At 57.5% G+C, this 16,970-nt stretch overlaps 1 protein-coding gene across 12 annotated transcripts in view; it reads right to left on the reverse strand.

The window, feature by feature from the left end:
• Positions 1 to 16,970, reverse strand: part of IGSF9B (immunoglobulin superfamily member 9B) — a 48,545-nt gene that overhangs the window by 19,828 nt on the left and 11,747 nt on the right. For 11 of the 12 annotated variants that reach the window (XR_004755953.1, XR_004755952.1, XR_004755956.1 and 8 more), the window contains exons 5-17: positions 16,264 to 16,381; positions 14,727 to 14,868; positions 14,469 to 14,614; positions 12,280 to 12,422; positions 10,418 to 10,558; positions 9,423 to 9,539; positions 7,443 to 7,593; positions 6,959 to 7,082; positions 3,938 to 4,113; positions 2,982 to 3,208; positions 2,777 to 2,861; positions 1,009 to 1,170; positions 211 to 256 (exon numbers count right to left, since the gene is read on the reverse strand). Coding sequence is in view for 7 of the 12 variants with exons in the window: in XM_035345920.1 (XP_035201811.1) it covers positions 211 to 256; positions 1,009 to 1,170; positions 2,777 to 2,861; positions 2,982 to 3,208; positions 3,938 to 4,113; positions 6,959 to 7,082; positions 7,443 to 7,593; positions 9,423 to 9,539; positions 10,418 to 10,558; positions 12,280 to 12,422; positions 14,469 to 14,614; positions 14,727 to 14,868; positions 16,264 to 16,381 (1,778 nt within the window). In the remaining 5 variants the exon portion in view is untranslated. The remainder of the gene's footprint in view (positions 1 to 210; positions 257 to 1,008; positions 1,171 to 2,776; positions 2,862 to 2,981; positions 3,209 to 3,937; positions 4,114 to 6,958; positions 7,083 to 7,442; positions 7,594 to 9,422; positions 9,540 to 10,417; positions 10,559 to 12,279; positions 12,423 to 14,468; positions 14,615 to 14,726; positions 14,869 to 16,263; positions 16,382 to 16,970) is intronic. The other variant, XM_035345921.1, reaches the window with a different exon arrangement.

Below are 16,970 nucleotides of genomic sequence, written 5' to 3' on the forward strand. Positions count from 1 at the left end.
TTTGCTGTGTTTGTCCCTGCTGCTTTCTGCTCCAAAGCCTGTTTGTCTCTTGCGAACCATTCTGTTCCCAGAAGTTCAGGGAACACGGAAGCCAAACCATCAGAAGCAATAAAACAAGGCCAGACATTTCCATTTGACCTTTGCAACAACTGTAGAAAGAAGCACCTTGAAGACCCACAGCCTGGTGCCACATCTAAGACAGATACTTACGGGGACTCCAAACTCTTCCTGCAGTGGGTTATCGAGAGAGGAGGGTCTGGAAAAGAATAAAAAGGGGAAAGAAGAGAGAACGCTAAGGAGGCGCAACAAGACAGAGACAGACAAACAACATCACAACCACAAAAGAAGACACTCAACAAGAGGCCAAGGTTTCATCGCTCCAGCGCTTTAATGGTTGCTGACAACAAACAACTCCCGTCACAGTTTCCTATCAGTCCTGCGGCCGCAGTCTCGTACGCTAGAGGCGAAGGAGCCGATTCCCCTGCCCTCTCCAGCTCCCCAGCCGCCTGGATGGGTGGTGGTTTCCCTACTGGGTGCTCCTGCAAGGTGGCTGCAGTCCCAGCTTTAGGAAAGCGGGGCGGTGGAGTCTCCTTCATGGGGTCTTCTCTAGCCTAGTGCAGCCGTTGGGCACTGCCCGTGCAGGCGAGGCAGAGCCCAGCACTGGGGGGACCTCGAGGAAGGGCCACAGTCCCCTCCCTGGCCAAGGGAACATCCCAGCCCTAGCCCCCAAGCTCTAGGAGTTGTCACCACGAGAAAGCATGCCCTCAGACATCCCAGGCTAGGGTTTCTCTGCCTCCTCTTCACCCACCCTTCCTCTCCCACTCCCGACCACGGGCGCTTTCAGGCACAGCTGGGGGATGAAGTCAGGGCTTCACCTGAAGACGCGCACGGGTGGAAGAAGAGACAGACAGGGAAGAACATTACCACCACAACACAACCAGGGAGGAGGAGGAGAGAGACAACGAGAGGACAGGAAGGAGGAGGGAGGCACACCGGGGCTGGGCTCACCTTTCTTGCGCTTGAGTTTGCGTTTGCGTTGCTTGTTGACGAAGCAGGCGGCGAGTGTGCTGAAGAGGATGGCAGCAGCCAGGAAGCAGATGGTGGCAACGATGCCAGCCAGCACTGGGCGAGCTAAACCCTCGTCCGTCAGGTCAGGCTGAGGGAATACGTCTGGGGGGGGGGAAAAAAAGCCATCAGGTGTTAGAATCAGGTGTTAGACGTGCACACACTCCTGCCTGCTGACTCTCCCTAGGGGATCAACTGCAGTCTGAAGGGCAAAGCTGTCTTGACACAAGGCAACTCACTCGCTCCTGGTACTGAGGATAACCTTGAAGCAAAAACCCTGCCTTAAACCGAGCCCATGTGGGGAGACCTGTGAGCGCTGCTGCAGGCCGACACTGAGTAACTCAGCGGCCCCACACAAGATGGGCCCTTTGTCTCTAGTGATGGACACATCGGGAAGAAGTGCCCACGCCACGCAAATGCATGGTTATGCACGGATGAACACAGCTGCACAACACCCACACTTACTCCAGTTCCTGTAATAACCCGCTGCAGCAGCACAAGGTATCTCCCTCCGAGCCCTCCCCACACCACTTCACTGGCCACGAGTGAATCAGAACCACCACTGGAGCTTATTTAGCTGCCTCCATTTGCAGATACAAGAGCGGTTATCACATCCTGCACACACCAGTGCTCCTGCCACGCACCCACACGGGGTCAGCGCGCATCCACCCGCTGGGAGCACCGGCGCTCAGCCGCAGACAGCAGCCCAGGAGGGCTGGGGCACACGCACACCCTGAGGCTGCAGCTGGCTCCGCGCACCCTGAACTGTCAAACCCCATCAGAAACATCGTGCAAGAGAAGAGCAGCAGCTCCGGGAGGGCAGCGAGCAGGCTGCTGGCAGCAAGCAGGCTCCCCGCATCGCGCCAGCACCACTTGGGGGCAGAGAGAGACCGCTTCATTCCTGTGCGCAGCCGAGCTGGGCGGCTCCTCGTTTTTTTCCAGGAAAGCCATACAAGCAGGGCTCGTCGCATCCTCTCCTCCTGCAGACCTTCCCTTCCCATCACCATAACCTGCTCTGCCTGGCCCTGGCTGAAAATCGCTCCTCTGAGCTGCACCGGGGTGCAGGGGACATGCTGCAGCAAGTCACTGTCTCCTATGGCAAAGCTCTGCTGTGTTTTATTATTATTTTTTTTCCCCTCTCAGACACCGCACTGCAGTGCTGCATTTCCCTCTCTGCACCTTTCATTTCCATTTCTAGGCTGCGCAGCGCCCGGCTCCCAGCTTTGTTCTCAGGGCATCCCGCAGAGCCGAGCTGCCCCTCTGCTCCGACACATGCTGCACTGCACCCGTCGGGAAGGAACAAACGGGGGGTTTGTCCTCACTTGCTCCGAGTATCCCTCCTCTGTTTATGCTGGGAAGGCAGCACAGCCACAGCTTCCCCCCCCCCCCCACCTCCCAGATCTCCCCTTGGCTGTGGAAAGCACTGACAGCATCAGCCCCTGCACTGCAGTGCTCGTTTCCAGCACCGAGCCCAAAACGAAAGCTTTCTGCGATCAGAAAGGCAGCAGCTGTGCCGGGACTCTAATCCAAAGCCTGTGCCCATCAGCCCAGCTCACAGCCAGGGTTCTCGGGTAAAAAACACAAATCCAGTGCTCCAGCCCCTGCTGCTGTGTTGCTGGTGCACCGCCTGGGCACAGCACCAGCTGCAGACAGCAGAAATGGTCCCACAGCCGCCAGGCACGGGGAGGGAGGAGGAAGCAGCACCCCTTACCTGTACTGGACACGCCAGCAACGTTACTGGGTTCGCTGATGAGATCCTGCATGACCGCCAGGACCCGGAACTCGTACCAAGTGTCCTGAAACACCAAGCACATCCGTCAGAAGCAGAGCACCCCAAAAAGCACCTCCCCGGGGCCGCAGCAGGCAGTACGATGCCTGCACACTGCCGGAGCAACGTCAGGTCAGTCCCCGCTCACCTGGGACAAGTCCTTGGCAAAAAACTCGCTCTCGGTCCCGAGGATGGCATCGTCCAAGATCTCCCACCTCTCCCCGACGCGGAACTCCATGATGTAGCGGTCGATGGGAAAGCTGTGGTTGGCAGGAGGGAGCCACGACAGGAGGACGCCTTGCTGGGTCCGGTTGGCTGTGAGGCACCTCGGTGGGGTAACCAACACCAGAGGCTCTGGAGTTGTTACAGGGAATGCTGCGGACAGGGAAGATGGGACAAGGCGCCTTTGAGGTGAGGGTAAGGGAAGCTCAGAGGATGCTCTCCTCCCTGCGGTGATAGCCACGATCTCTCCCTTGTATTTCAGAGCAGGGACTCCTGCAATGAGCCTGCACAACAGCAGCATGCCAGGATCTCTCCCACGTGCTGGCACCAGCACGGACAGACCGTGACTGCAGCTGAAGCTCCCTGCTCCCAGGAGGTCAGGACATGTTTCGGGCACGTGCTCTGTCTCAGAGACACAAAGGCGGCTTTCCAAAAAGGGGAGGACTAAAGATGCACTGACTACAAAAAGGGGCACAGCATCTGAAAGCCTCCTCCTTCCCCGACCTACTTGTGAGACAGCCCCCAGGCAGGTACCCAGCGCAAGGCCCTTTGTGACGCTCTGAGCTGCACGCAAGTGGTTTTGTGCTCTGTTAATAACTCCTGACCCAAGATGAACCTAAGGAAGATCTGTAAGGTGACCACTACGGTTCCCCTGAACTGTTATGGCAAGCTTTCAGGAGTCCTGAGCATCCGGCAAAGTCCCCAAGTTTCACCCAGGACGCTCCAAAAAATACCTCTGTGGCTGGAAACCACTGCTGCCAGCCACCAGCTCCATCCCCAGCAGACAGGACACGTGGGCCAAGGCAAGGAGCCAGCTCCCCTGCTCTGCAGACCTCCCGAAGCCCCCTCACCCTCCACCCCACGTGTTTATGGAGGACCCACCTAGAGTGTTCACAGTGACCACCTCACTGAAGGAGCTGGTGCCCAGCTTGTTCTGAGCCAAGACGCTGAACTGGTACGCGGTCTCCGGTTCCAAGGTATCCACCAGGAGCCAGCTGGAACCAGCTGGCACGGGGAGAGACAGCCAGTCATGGGGGCCAAACTGGGCTCTCTTCACCCTGCCAAGAGAGAGGAGAGCATCCTCAGGGAAGGTGCCTCCGACCGGCAGGACGAAGATGCAGCTTTAACTTCTCAAGTGATAATGGAGCTGTCCCGAGAGATGGTTTGGTTTGGCAGCAGCGATGTGCATGGACGTGGCACTGATACTCGCCACTCAAGAGCTGGCTAAGGGACAGTGCACACGAGGACCTGGAGCACCAGCCCATCACACCATGGGCACTGCTACCAGCCCTCCCTGCTGTTTTGTAACCCCTGTGCCCTTAGAGAAGGGTCATGTACAAAAGCACAGCCAGCAGCCCCCCTCTAAGGGTTATCTCCATCAGATCCCTAAGGCAAAAGGGCAAAATTGGTTATTTTTTCACTTTAAGTGATGCAGAAGTGATGGGTCCTGGTCTCATTTATACCTCAACAATTCCCAAGCCAGAGCAAAGCAGCATCCCCTTAGCTGTATCCCCGTACATATAAACCCACAGGAAACAGTTAACTAACTCACCATTTTCGCCAGGGGTCTAACCCACAAACCCAGAGCCTTTTTTTTCTCTGCACCCGGAGCCATCCCACGCATCCACCTCCAAGTCACAGCCACCAGGGGAAGCACCCTGGTGAATGAGCCCCATGTCTCAGAGCAGCACCCCTGCACTGCGGGGATATTGCAAATATCACCGAACCCCATGCACGTCCTAGAGAGATGCTCCAGCGAGCCCCAGCCCTCATCTGCAGGTTTCTGTCGTGTCCGCAGAGGATTTGGGAAAGATTACAGCAGCAGGTTTATTCTGTATAGTTATGCGGGCACGTCTACAGCCATCAGTGCACAGCCAGGGAAACCCACTGGGTAGGAAGAGCTGGAGCAAAGGCGAGTAATGCCGCTGTAAAAGGAGCAAAAGGTGAGGCAGCAGCAAGCTATGGAGAGAAGCAGGCTGGCAGAGTGCCATGCGTGTGCAGAGTGCTTCGACCAAACCCAGCGGCTGTGGGCAGGAAAGCCCCGAAGTCACCACGGCTCTGGTGGGGACTACAGCTCCCAGGAGACCAGGAGTTGCAGGGCAGAGCCGCCTGCCACCCAGGGCAGGCGACCCCGCAGTATTTAACCCCGATGCCATCGCAGCCCTGCTCCCGGTGCTGCAGTGGGCAGGGAGAGCGGGTGGTAGATGCAGTGCTCATCGCCCCAGCCGGGGGAGCACACCCGCACCGAGGGGGGGGGTGCACGCACAGGTGGGATGCTACGGTGGCCCTGGCTGTGTCAGGAAAAAGGAACAGCATTTCCAGCAACTGCAGAAGCAGGAGGGAAGCGTGGACCCCCCAGGAGGTGAAGTAATGCCCATACCACAGCATGGAGGAAAACACATGACCACTGGCCAGCCAGCTCTCTGGATAGCACCAAATAAAGCCAAGAGAGCAGCACCCAAGCAAGAAGCAGCTCTGCTGTCATGTTCCACCTGTGATTCCCCCATCCCCATCTCTCCTGATCCCTCTGGACCCAAGGACAAGCACAGCCCCAAGGACCCCCATCCTACAGGACAAGATGGGTCTCTCCCTCCTTCTGGGGCTCCCCACAGCACCCTGCACATTTCCTAACACCCTTCCCTGCCACTGGCTGCCTCTCTTTTTGTGGGGGGTCTGGAGGAAAGAGGGCTGGGCAGGCAGCTGGGGCAGCGAGAGCAGCTGCTGCCACCTCCCTCCAAGGTGAGGCACGTCTCAGGAGCAAGGAGGTCAGAGCAGTCCTTCCCAAGGACACTTTCAGAGGCAGCTACATGAGGTCTGCACCACTCCATCCACTCCTCCCCACTCGCTCCCTCATTTTTCTCTTCCGCTCATTCAATTTCTTCCATCCTGCCCTCTGTCTCCCGACACAATTATCCGGCCCCACCGTGCGAGCGTTGAGCCTGTCCTCAGTCCAGAGGACAGAATTCATTACAGGCAGCATCTCTCCAATCCCCACTCTATCAGCAGACCCCATCTGGGCAAATTAAGGAAAGGAAGGAAAGAAAGGGAGCGAGAAGAAAGGCTGAAGAAGTGGAGGAGGATATCAACACCAGCCTGTGAAAGGCAAGGCGCCATCCCCTCTGCATTTCAAAGCACGGCTCTTCAGAGAAGGACGACAATGAGTGCAGAACCTGGAGAAGAGCCTGACCTTGCTGCAGCCACGTTTCGCCCTCCCTGCCATGGGAAGGCTGGATGTGCCCCTTTGCTTTGGGTACCAGCAGCTAAAGGGAGCAAGGTCTCCCGGCCAGCACCGCACGGCGGCTGGTCGCATGCTCAGCTGGGATTTAGCAGCCCCCGGGGAGATAGAGAGGAGGGAGAGATTGTTTCTGCTTAGTCACATTTCTTCAGGAGGCACTCTCTAAAGATTGCATTTGCCATCCTCTCCGCGGCTGCTAAGCTTCATAAACTGTTTATCTTGAAATTAGATGCCAGAGGCAAAGTTACAAGAATGCAAAGCGTCTCCCCTTGTAAGCAGAATAGAATTTGCTGGGGCAGACAGATGTAGTGGCTGTCACAAAAGGGAAAGGGAACACGGGAGACCTGCAGCACTACTGCTGCCCGTCTCTCCGAGGCACGGGAGGGGACTGCAGCACTGGCAGCTCCTCTGCACTCAGAAAAAGTGGGGAAAAAAAATGGAAAAAAGCTGCAGGGAGCAGCCCGGGGCCACCTCCACCCTCCCCATCCCTCCCATCTCAGGGTCGGGGCTTGCACCAGAGCATCGGGGGCTCTACCCCTCACCACGGCACGCTGCCCCTCGCCCCCCGTCCCCCCCCCCCCCCCGCCGCGGCACGGCCCCGCTGCTGGAAGCTGGGGTCGGCTAGGAAGGAAAAGAAGCAGAGAGCAAAGCATGCGGGGATGACTCACAGAGGGCCGTACCAAACTGAGAAAGTCTGCTCGTATCCACCGTCGTAGCCGGGCTCCCAGGAGACGTTGGCAGAGGTCATGGCAACCACCACATGCACACTGGTGGGGGCATGAGGGCTTGTGCCTGCGGGGAGAGAGACGGGTTGCAGCGGGAGCAGGGGCAAGAGAGGGATTCCTGGCATTAACGCAGCCCCACAGCTCCTAGGAGGGATTTGCTTCCAGCCACCGGTACGAAGGGACTCCTCCTAAACAGGAAAGCCTTTGTTTCATGCAGGATTTCTGCTAATCCACATCCACAGGTGGCCAAAATAAAGGAACAGAAAACGTAGCACCACTGGTGAATAACTTTAAAAGGAGACACCGCTCGTCACAGGAAGCATCCCTATCCCATGTGCGACACCCTGCTCGGTGCGGTGACCCCCGGGAGCACAAGGTGCCCATCACCAGCCATCCCCAAGGCCCTGTTTCCCCCTCCTGCCCGTACCTACGACTGTAAGGTGAGTGCTGGCAGTAATGCTTGCGACGACGTTGGTGGCGACGCACTCCCACTCGCCATGGTCGTCCTTGCCGAGGGAGCGGATCTGCAGGGTGCCGCCGGGCAGCGTGTTGTGCTTGCTCCTGCTGGGCTTCCCTACCTTGGGCAAGGAGCAGGGGGAGCAAGGCAAAGAGAGAAAAAAACACAACTCAGCAGCACGCCAAGCAGGGCGAGGCGGCAACGCGTTAACTAAGCTATCTGCAAGGCCTACAGGGCACCACCAGGCACGAGCGGGGCTCTCGGCTCTCCGCTCCCTGCGAGGTCTCCCCAGCTTTGAGAGAGGACCTGGCACGGTAACGCGAGAGACATGCGGACGGGGGTTGGTGTTCACAACCCGTACACAAGCGGGAAAACCCCACGGCACTCGGACGGGCACCGAGACCTTCGCAAGAACTCAATCCGGGTCCTCCAGCATCCAAAGCTGAAACTGCCTCCGCTGCGGGGGACGGCGCACCAGCTGTCCCCAGCAAACACCCTCCGAGGTGGGGGCCTGCCCCCAGGAGATGTCCCAATGGCCCCTCTCACCCCCAGCCAGGGGCAGAGGAGAGGCAGGCCCACTCCTGGCAGAGGTTTCGGCAGGAGGGACCCCGGGGACGTGGGAAGATGACGTGCGTGAAGGTGCCTAGCAGCTCTCAAGCCGAGCAGAAAGATGGATCTTGTAACAACTCGTGTTTCTGCCCATTATCTGAAGCCGTGCAAACCCCACGTCGCTCTCGGTCCTCTTCGGCTGTTCTTCACGCGTGGATCCCACTGATGGGCTCCGGGGACCTGCAGCGCCTGCAAGCAGCCCGCTCCTGTGCGGGGGATGAGCACAGGGGGTTACCAGTGCCCAGCCCAGGTCTTGTGGGGCCCTTCAGGAGGAGGCAGGTCAGCTCTCGGGGGCTGATGGCTCTTTCTTCTTGCCCTGGGAAACTCCTCTCAGCCCAAGCCAGCCCTGGCTGAAGCCAGGGGAGGAAAAGCCCAAAGCCGTGATGTGAGGAGGAGGGCCAGAAAGCACAAAAGAAGTTGGAAAGAAACCTAAATAAGAAGGGGGTGGGGGAGGAAGGAAAAATAAGATCCATAAGAAAACTGAAGAGCTAACAACTTTCAGGTAGGTTGCTTGAGATCTGCCCAAGCTACAGTCCTCTTTGTGCTGGTAAAACTGAATAGACGGAGATCCTCACGCTGCAGGGACCAAGGGCGGTGCCCCCAGGGCAATGCAGGGATCCTGCGCTCTCTGAGGAACCCTCCTGGGAGGGCTGGAAAGGGGCAAGAGGCTTGGAGAGAAATCCCGGCAGTGGGACAAAGAGCCCAGGAGGTGCCCTGCACTGTGTTTCTCCTACAGGTGCAGCAGAGGTGGGAAGAGGGGACTGGAAAGCCCTGGTGGCACCACACCGCACCCTACCCTGCTCTAAAGGAAGAAACATCCTCAAATCGCTATGTCCAGTCCAGCACGGTTAAATCAGCTTCTTCCCATGGTCTTCCAAGTCTCAGGGCACCAAAGGAGGCACCGACAGGTCCAGGCCCTTGCCAAAAATTCAGCCAAGCCCCAGGGCAGAGTCCCCCAGACAGGCTCTGGTGGCATGTCCCCTCCTGCAGGACCAGCATCGCTGGTGCCAACCTCACCGGCAAGAGGAGGAAGAGGAGGAGGAAGGTGCCCCGCAGGCAGCATCAGCAAGGAAGAGGAGGAAGGGGCCAGGGCGGGGGCAGTGCTCAGCTTTGCAGATGCTGCTGTGAAGGTTTTTTTTTTTTTTTCACGGTATTAGAAAGAACTCAGTGGCCACAAGCCGGGCTCCCCCACCCACCTGCGGGACAGGACGGCAGTGGCTCAGCCCAAAGCGAAGCAGCTGTACCTGCAGTTTGTTCTTACCGGGACAGAGTGTGGCTTCTCTGTCTGCAATATTCACCAAAAGCCAAAGGCACTGCAGATTTGTCTGGCAGGCCGGGTACCTTTCTCCAGGCGATGATAGGAAAGGGGTCTCCCGCAGCAGCACAAGGAATCAACAGCTCCCTCCCTGCCTCCTGTCTGTACTCCCAGCCTGGTAGCACCGTGAAATAGGGGGGGTCCTGCAGCCAAGGGAAATGCAAGGAGCGTGAGCCCACACCCCCAAAATCCCACCAGCTCCACACCACCAAACCCCTCCCGACACGAATTCGTCAGTGGTTCGGGTAAGGCTGAGGTGAGCAGCAGAAAGCTGGCGCTAAGAAAGCTTTATGGCACACAAAACTACACGCACCCAGGGAAGCTTTTGCTGAAAAGCCACCGAGCCACCTTGTTTAAATTTTAAGGAGGTAAACAGGAAAAATAAAACAACACCCACGTCACATCAGATATCAGCCTGATTAATCAGCTCGGTGGATGTGTGTGTGTGTGAGGAGGTTTGCAGGGCTCTGTCAGGTGAATCTCAGCAATAAAACACTCCTCACCACAGCTCACACGTGTCTTTTTGTTCAGGGAATAAAGCCACTGGCGCTGCTGGGGTAGGAGCTACAGCAGAGCAGCAAAAGCCCATGGAGCTTTTCTACAGCTTAAATCATCTTTTTATGGAAATCCTCTGCAAATCCAAGCCCGGGTCAGAAGGATTGAACATTTGTTGGCAAACAGGCCATCCCGGGGATGTGAACGATGCTTCGTCAAACCGTCCTGGTGCAGGGCTGCTAAGGCTCGATGCCACACGCCAGCACCTTGTTTTCGTTTGGCACACAAGGGCCAGCGCCTCCCCACTAACCTACGCTCATTAATGAACAACAACTGCAGGCAGACTTTAAAAAAATAGTAATAATCTTAAAAAAAAAAAAAAAAAAAGTAATCTGTGCTGGACAGGAAGGCTCGCCCAGCCACACAGTAGCACATTTTGGTGAAACGCTCACAACCACAGCACCCAGCCCGGGACCCCAGCCCCCTGCACACCCCAGCAGCTCCCTGGGGGCACCACCACCATTACCTTCAGTACCAGTCGGGCAGGGGGAGACTGGCCCATCGTACCCAGGGCGTTATAAGGCACACAGGTGTAAGTGCCGAGAGCATCTTCGGTTGCCTCCTCGATTCGGATCGACCCATCTTCCAGCAGGTTCCAGCCAGAGTACTGCAGCGGGGAGAAGGAGGCAGCTGCAGCATCTTGCTCACACCACCGCTTATTTTCCCTTCAGCCAACACCAAAAACTAAGCCCAGGGTGGCCGGCACATCGCCTGGAGGTGCCCAAACCCCTTTCAAGTCCCATCCAGCATCCAAGTCACCTCCTCAAACACAGAGAGGGAAAAATCAGGCAAGATCAGCCTGTCCAAGTGCAGACAGCAAGGAAATCCCCATCTCAGCCTTGGGTCTGGACCTCTTTTCCAGTTAACCTGGAGACATCAGTTCACCCCGCGGCATGATTTATCCCTTCCAGGAGTAGATGCCTCAGCTCGAGCACAGACCCGTTTCCTGGAAGCACTGCTCTCTCTCCAAGGACTGCAAAAGCAGCCTGGATGACTACTCCTCGACACCGGCATCAGCTCCGGAGATGTCTAAAATCAGGCGAGACAAATGCCACCCACGGAGCCCAACCACCCGGCGAGCTCCCGTCAGCAGCGGTGAGCAGGAGGTGAAGGCACAGCTTGTGCCGGCTCCCCAGGAAGGATTTCCCAGCCCTGAGCACGCCGATGACGCAGGGGTTTGTCTCGCTGATACAGCCAGGCTTCTTCAAGTGGCCCACCAGATTTAGTGACAGTATCATACCTTAGGTAAAACAGATGGATTCGATGATCTTCACAGGTCCCTTCCAGCTGAACTATTCTATTGCAAGACGCATGCCTAAAGGCACTGCACTTATTTTTCTATTTGAAAGCTCTCCTGTTTGGTGTTTATTAAAAAAGCCTCCTGCGACACAGACTTCTGTCTCTTAACAACAAAAAAAAAACACATCCTAAGAAGAGCAGCCACACAGCAAAGACCTCATAGGAGGGATGCCATGGCAGCAAGCACAACAGCATGCTCTCACCTCCCTATGTCTTGAGCAGACACATCAAAAACCCCCTCTTCCTTCACTCCCTCCTTTTCAAAGGCATTCTTAAAATTAACTTAACAAAAAGGAGCCATTCCACCGGTGCAGGTGGGGCATTTTGTGGTAACAGACCTGAGCTGCAGCTCACCAAGCATGGCCACAGCTGGGTTTTCCCTGGCTAGAGTGAGTCCAAGCTGCAACTCACGCCTTTCATAAACTCGGGGGGGGGGGGTACCAGGAGCCTCCACTCAGGCTCTTCTGCACCCCACGGAAGGGGAACACATCCCACCCGAGCTCTGGGGAGACCAAGGACTGAGGGCCCCCAAACCTGGTGGCACCAAGATGACCCCACATGAGAAGCTGCGGGCACCAGCGACCAGCAACCCGCACGGGCAGCAGGTTTAAACCAAGCGAAAACTCCAGATCGTTAATATTTAAACAAAAAAAAATTAAAATACTGAGTGTTTTCCTTAAATATTTAATGGCTAATATCCTTGCTGAGACTATCAAAACACGATTATAGGAAGACAGAGACTTGTTAAAAGGGTCTTTTAACCATTAGGTGCCCTTGGAAGAAAACAGGGCCATCGGAAGGTCATTTTAGAGGTCTGGGATGTTCAGACAGCGCGCCTGCAGGCGCCGTGGGCTCCCCAAAGGAACCTGAATTAGCTCAGCCCAAGCTGCTCTGGTAGGGAAAAAACGGTGTCAGCTCATCCAGGGGCTTTCTCCTCTCTGGGCATACAGGCTGGGGCTCAGCAGCTCAGGCAGAGGATGGCACAGACACCCCCTTACCCTCGTCCCCCCGTCCCCACTGCTTCCTCACCTTCTCGATGCGCAGGGGCCGGCCGTCCTTGTTCCACTTGACCAGCGTGACGGGGGGCTCTGCCTCCACGGGGCAGCGGATGTACCCGTGTATCCCGATGGGAACGTAGATGACAGGGGGCATGTTCACCACCCGGGCAGGATCTGGGAGAGCAGCACCAGGTTAACACCAGGAAGGAGCCCGTCTCCTTCAACACCTGGCTGCAGAGGATCAATATTGCTCGTGCAACGAGAGTCCAAACCCCAAATACGAGTCCAGATCTCCCACCAGCTGATATCTTCGGGCTCACGCTCGTATCCACTGCAACACCTGGAGTTTCTGGGGGGCTTTACTTGCACCCAGTGGGTTCCTACCTGAAGCTCATTAAGAGCTGCACTTCATTAAAAGCTGCATTTAAAAGGCAGCACCAAACACCCGTTCCCACACCCCAAGTGACACCACCCCGCAGCCCGCTCTCGCCAGAAGGAAGAAAAGGCTGTGGGCAAGCCTGCAGGCGCCTCCCGAGGCGACGACGACGCTTCTGTTCCTCCTGTTGTGTACAGGGGAAACAACTCCAACCCAGCAAAGAAAAACTGTTTTAACCCCAGCACCCTAAAACACACCAAGGGCAGCAGCCGAGACCGAGAAGGGGCCTGCGGTCAGGCCAGCGTGAGCCGCTTCCCTCCTCTTTGTTTGTACTCGCAGCCCATGCCTAATTGAGGCTGGGTTGCGTGGAAAAATCAGCCACCTCCACCCTTCCAAATAGGATGCAAAAGAGCTTAAAATATGTATCTAACCTCCCCACGTTTCACCACCCACGCAGCAAGACGTCTCGCAATCCTCAAGTCTAGAACGTGTCATTAACAGCGCTTCTAAGAGCTTTTTAATTAAATGCGAGTGGGTTGGAGAGAACCTAGACTTGCTTTAATAAGAAGCTTTTTTAAAATAAAGTTACTTCTAATAAGGAGAGCGAGTATTTCTACAAATCTCGTCTAGACACCAGCAGCATAAGGGCACGGGAAAATCCTAACGGGGCTTACGCTGCGTTGGGGAAGGAAGTTGATTTTTGGGGTGTGGCATCCCCGTGCCGCTGATGCACAGAGGCAAAGCTTGGGATAAAACTATGGGGTTGGGATGGAAGGGATGGGTGAGGAGGGGTGCAGGGCCCAGGATGTGCAGATCCATCCCCTCTGCGCTAGGGCAGGGGTATCTGCGAGAGAAAACCCAGAGGGGAAGAGAAATCTCATCCTGCCACTGATGGGAACGCATAAAAGTCCCAAAGCCTCCTACTGCCACGGGGCATCCCAGCACTGACCCCATAACCCAGATTAGGGAGCAGCGTGCATGGGACCGGCTTAGGAAAACGTAATCAAGGGGTGGGGCGGTCGGGGAGGCAGTAATGGGATAGAGAGGCTCTCTGCAAGGTCAGCAAGAGCCCTGCTGCCATCCGCCCGGCCGCATCCTGCCCCTTTTCCCGTGCCCTAAGGGAGTGCACGGGACTGCCAGCCCCAGCGCCGCGTGGACGTGGGGGTTTTCACTAACAGGCAGCTCCCAGCAGTCGGTCTATAGTCAGAAGCTGAAAGGTCTTCAGAAACCGAGCTCCAAGCCCGGTTTGTTCGAGCCTATCTTTCATAATAAAATAAAATCGCTACGGCCTTTTACAGCAGAGCAATATTGCAATTGCAGACTGCAGAAATTTGGACCATTACTGTCGAGTGCCATAGGATGCTGGTGGCACACTACCCATTAAAGCAGGGGGAGCCGGAAAGAACAAGCGTGGGAAGAAACGCTCCTTTCAGAGCCGTTCTCCTCCGTTTGTTTAGATCAGTTACTGCCTGAAATTATTACACGCAGCCCTACAGATTCACAGAAAGCCACGTCACTGCAACGAGCCCCCATGACAAATACCGAGAAATAAAGCGGGGATTTGATACTAAGAGCCCTGATGGGGGGTTGTGGGGACAACCAAAGGGAACAGCGCCCTGGGAGCGCCCACGAGACGCCCGTCCTCGTTAAAATCCCTTCTGCCCAGGGTGGTGGCACCCAGCACAGAGCCTCCCAAAAGCTGCTGCTGCCTCAGCCCGAGCCTCCCAGTCCCCCTGTGGGTCATACTGGGATGGCAGCACCTCCGGGCTGGCTCAGAGGGGGGGTGCCCCCAGCCCCATCCAGCAGCTCATCCATCAGGATTTGGCCCCGCTGCCCGCACTCACACTGCACCGTCAGGTAGGCGGAGGCGGATGGCGAGCGGCCCAGGCTGTTGCTCGGGATGCAGGTGTATTTTCCAGCATCCTCTGGCTTCACCCGGAAAATGATCAGCGTCCCGTCGATCAGGATCCGCACCCGCAGCTTCAGGTCGCTGCGAGAGACCAGGGGAGGAGAGGTGAGGGGGGAGAAAGCCAGAGGAAGAGCAGCGGGGAGCGAGGGCAGCCCTGGCGCGGGACGAGGGGAAGGCACTGTCCCAAACTCACTTCTTGAAGTAGACGTTCTCCTCCTCCCAGTACCACAGGTAGGTGAGGTTCCCTGGGTACGCCTCGGCCTGGCAGGTGAACAGCGCATCCTGGGAGATGTTGACCGTGATGTTCTCCGGAGGGGAAACGATGAAGGGTGGGCCTGGGGATGGAGAGCAAGCGTCATCCCTAAGGGGACACGGGCTGGAGCCAGCATCCCCACAAATATGCCCAACAAGCCACGGGGGACCCCACCCCATGGGACGGTGGGGCTGTCCCAAGGGGCACGGTGGTCCTGGGGTCTATCCCCGCACCCTCAGAGCTCCGCTGCCTCTCCCCACTGCCTCACACAAGCTCGCACCTCTCCCAGTCCCAAGCACATTTCCTCGGACTCACCACCCTCAGGAACAACCCAGGGGAAAAGAGCAAGCTGCCCAGACGCAGTGGTGAGGGGCACGGCTCGCTGCCTGGGCGCAGAGCGGAGCGCAGGACACCTCCAGCTCCTCTCTCTGCCAGTAGCTGTTGACCTAATTAAAGGTTGATTTAATAAAAGAGGGAGCCGAGCGCCGAGGAGAGGGAGGCCGGCCATGTATCACCGCTATCTGACGAGGCGCTTTGTGACATGCTCAATCTTTCCCCGCTTTCCAAACAAAACCGAGCTGCAATCAGGGCCCGACTGCTAATCGGCACAGCTGCTCCAGCAAGCTGACAGCCCGGCCACCGGGGTGCCCCAATTACGTGGATTTCTCTGCCCTACAAACAGGACACGGAGCATCGGGCACCGGGCGCGGTGCCGGCGAGTCATTTCGGCCCTGGCTTTAACAGCTCTATCCCAGTCCCCCCAAAAATCTCCTGCCACATCCGTGCTGGGGATGAAGGGGACACAGGGACACGCCGTGGGGACCGTGCCGATGCTGGCCGGGTGCCCAGCCCAGCCGCTTCTGCGGGAGGCGGCACCGGCCGTAATCCTGCTTCCCGTGCCGTCAGATGAGCTGGCAGGCTCTGATGTTATTTAAACGTCTGGGGTTTGGGCTTCATTTCCTTGTTTATTTATTGATGGCGTTTTTAATGGAAGGCTGCGGGCAGGAGGGGTGGTGGCAGCCTGCTGCAGCCAAGCTGTGATGGGGACCGGCCGGGGGCTGCGCCACCCGCTGCTTGGGGTCCCCGCCGTGCCATGGGGAGGTGGCTGGGGTGCTCCCGGGGATAATTCTGCAGTGGCACAGCCCTAACATCATCCCTAATGCACCCACATGGCCCCGAGCACGTCAGGGCACCATCAGAGCCCTCCTCGCCTCCTCCCAGCACCATTCCCAAACCCTCCTGCCAGTCACTTTATTCGTCCCCAACCTCCAGCCAGCCCGGGACCAGCACCAGAAGGCGTCTCTGGATCAGCTGGATGCAGGCAAGCCCCTTCCCCATGAACAAAGCGGGATGCATCAGGGCAATCCGCCCTCTCCCAGCTCCCAGAACCTCAGAGACGCAGCGCATTCAGCGGTTCCCCCTCCAGCCCTCAGGGGACACTGAGGACGACCCCAAAGGCACCTCGCGGGGATCCTACCTTGGACGAGCAGGCGCGTGGTGTGCACAGCCTCCCCCTGGATGCTGTAGGCCCGGCAGGTGTAGGCACCCCTGTCCTCCCGACTGACCGAGAGCACCGTCAGGCTGCCGTCGCTCACCTGGGGAACGGGAGGGGACCCTGGAGCATGTGGGGACCCCACAGGGACCCCCCTGGCACGGGGACGCTCGCTCCTTCCCCGCTTCCTTAAGGGCAGGGAGGGTGGAGATGGAGAGGAGCCGCAGCTGCTGCTAGAGCCGGCTGAGAAATGGGCTTCCCCAACTCTGCAAGACTTCGATATTAATAAACCAACACACGCACTGCTGCTCGACGCCAAGGGGGGAAAAAAAATAAAAATAAAAAAAAAAAAACCTTGCAACGTATTCGTCTCCTGCAGGAGTGACTGACGCGCAGCAGACTCCAAACTGCTCCGTTCCTGCCAAACGCGTCGCAACAAGCCGTGCTCTGCAAGCAGCGGGGAGCCCCACGGGAGGATCCCTGCCTGCCCCGACCCCACGGGACCCGCTCCGTGTCCCCAAGGAGCAGCCGAGCCCTGCTGCTACCGGGGTCTGGGGACACGCAGGGGACACAAAAGCCAAGCAGCTCCCCACGGGCAGTGGCACCTGCGTCCCATGGGCATGGTGAGACCCACGGCCCCGCACAAGCTGCCAGCCCCAGCCTGGCCGCACAGCACTGCCCCACGGCCCCAC

The sequence above is a fragment of the Oxyura jamaicensis genome, chromosome 24 (genome assembly GCF_011077185.1).
Source record: "Oxyura jamaicensis isolate SHBP4307 breed ruddy duck chromosome 24, BPBGC_Ojam_1.0, whole genome shotgun sequence".
Classification (NCBI taxonomy): domain Eukaryota; kingdom Metazoa; phylum Chordata; class Aves; order Anseriformes; family Anatidae; genus Oxyura; species Oxyura jamaicensis.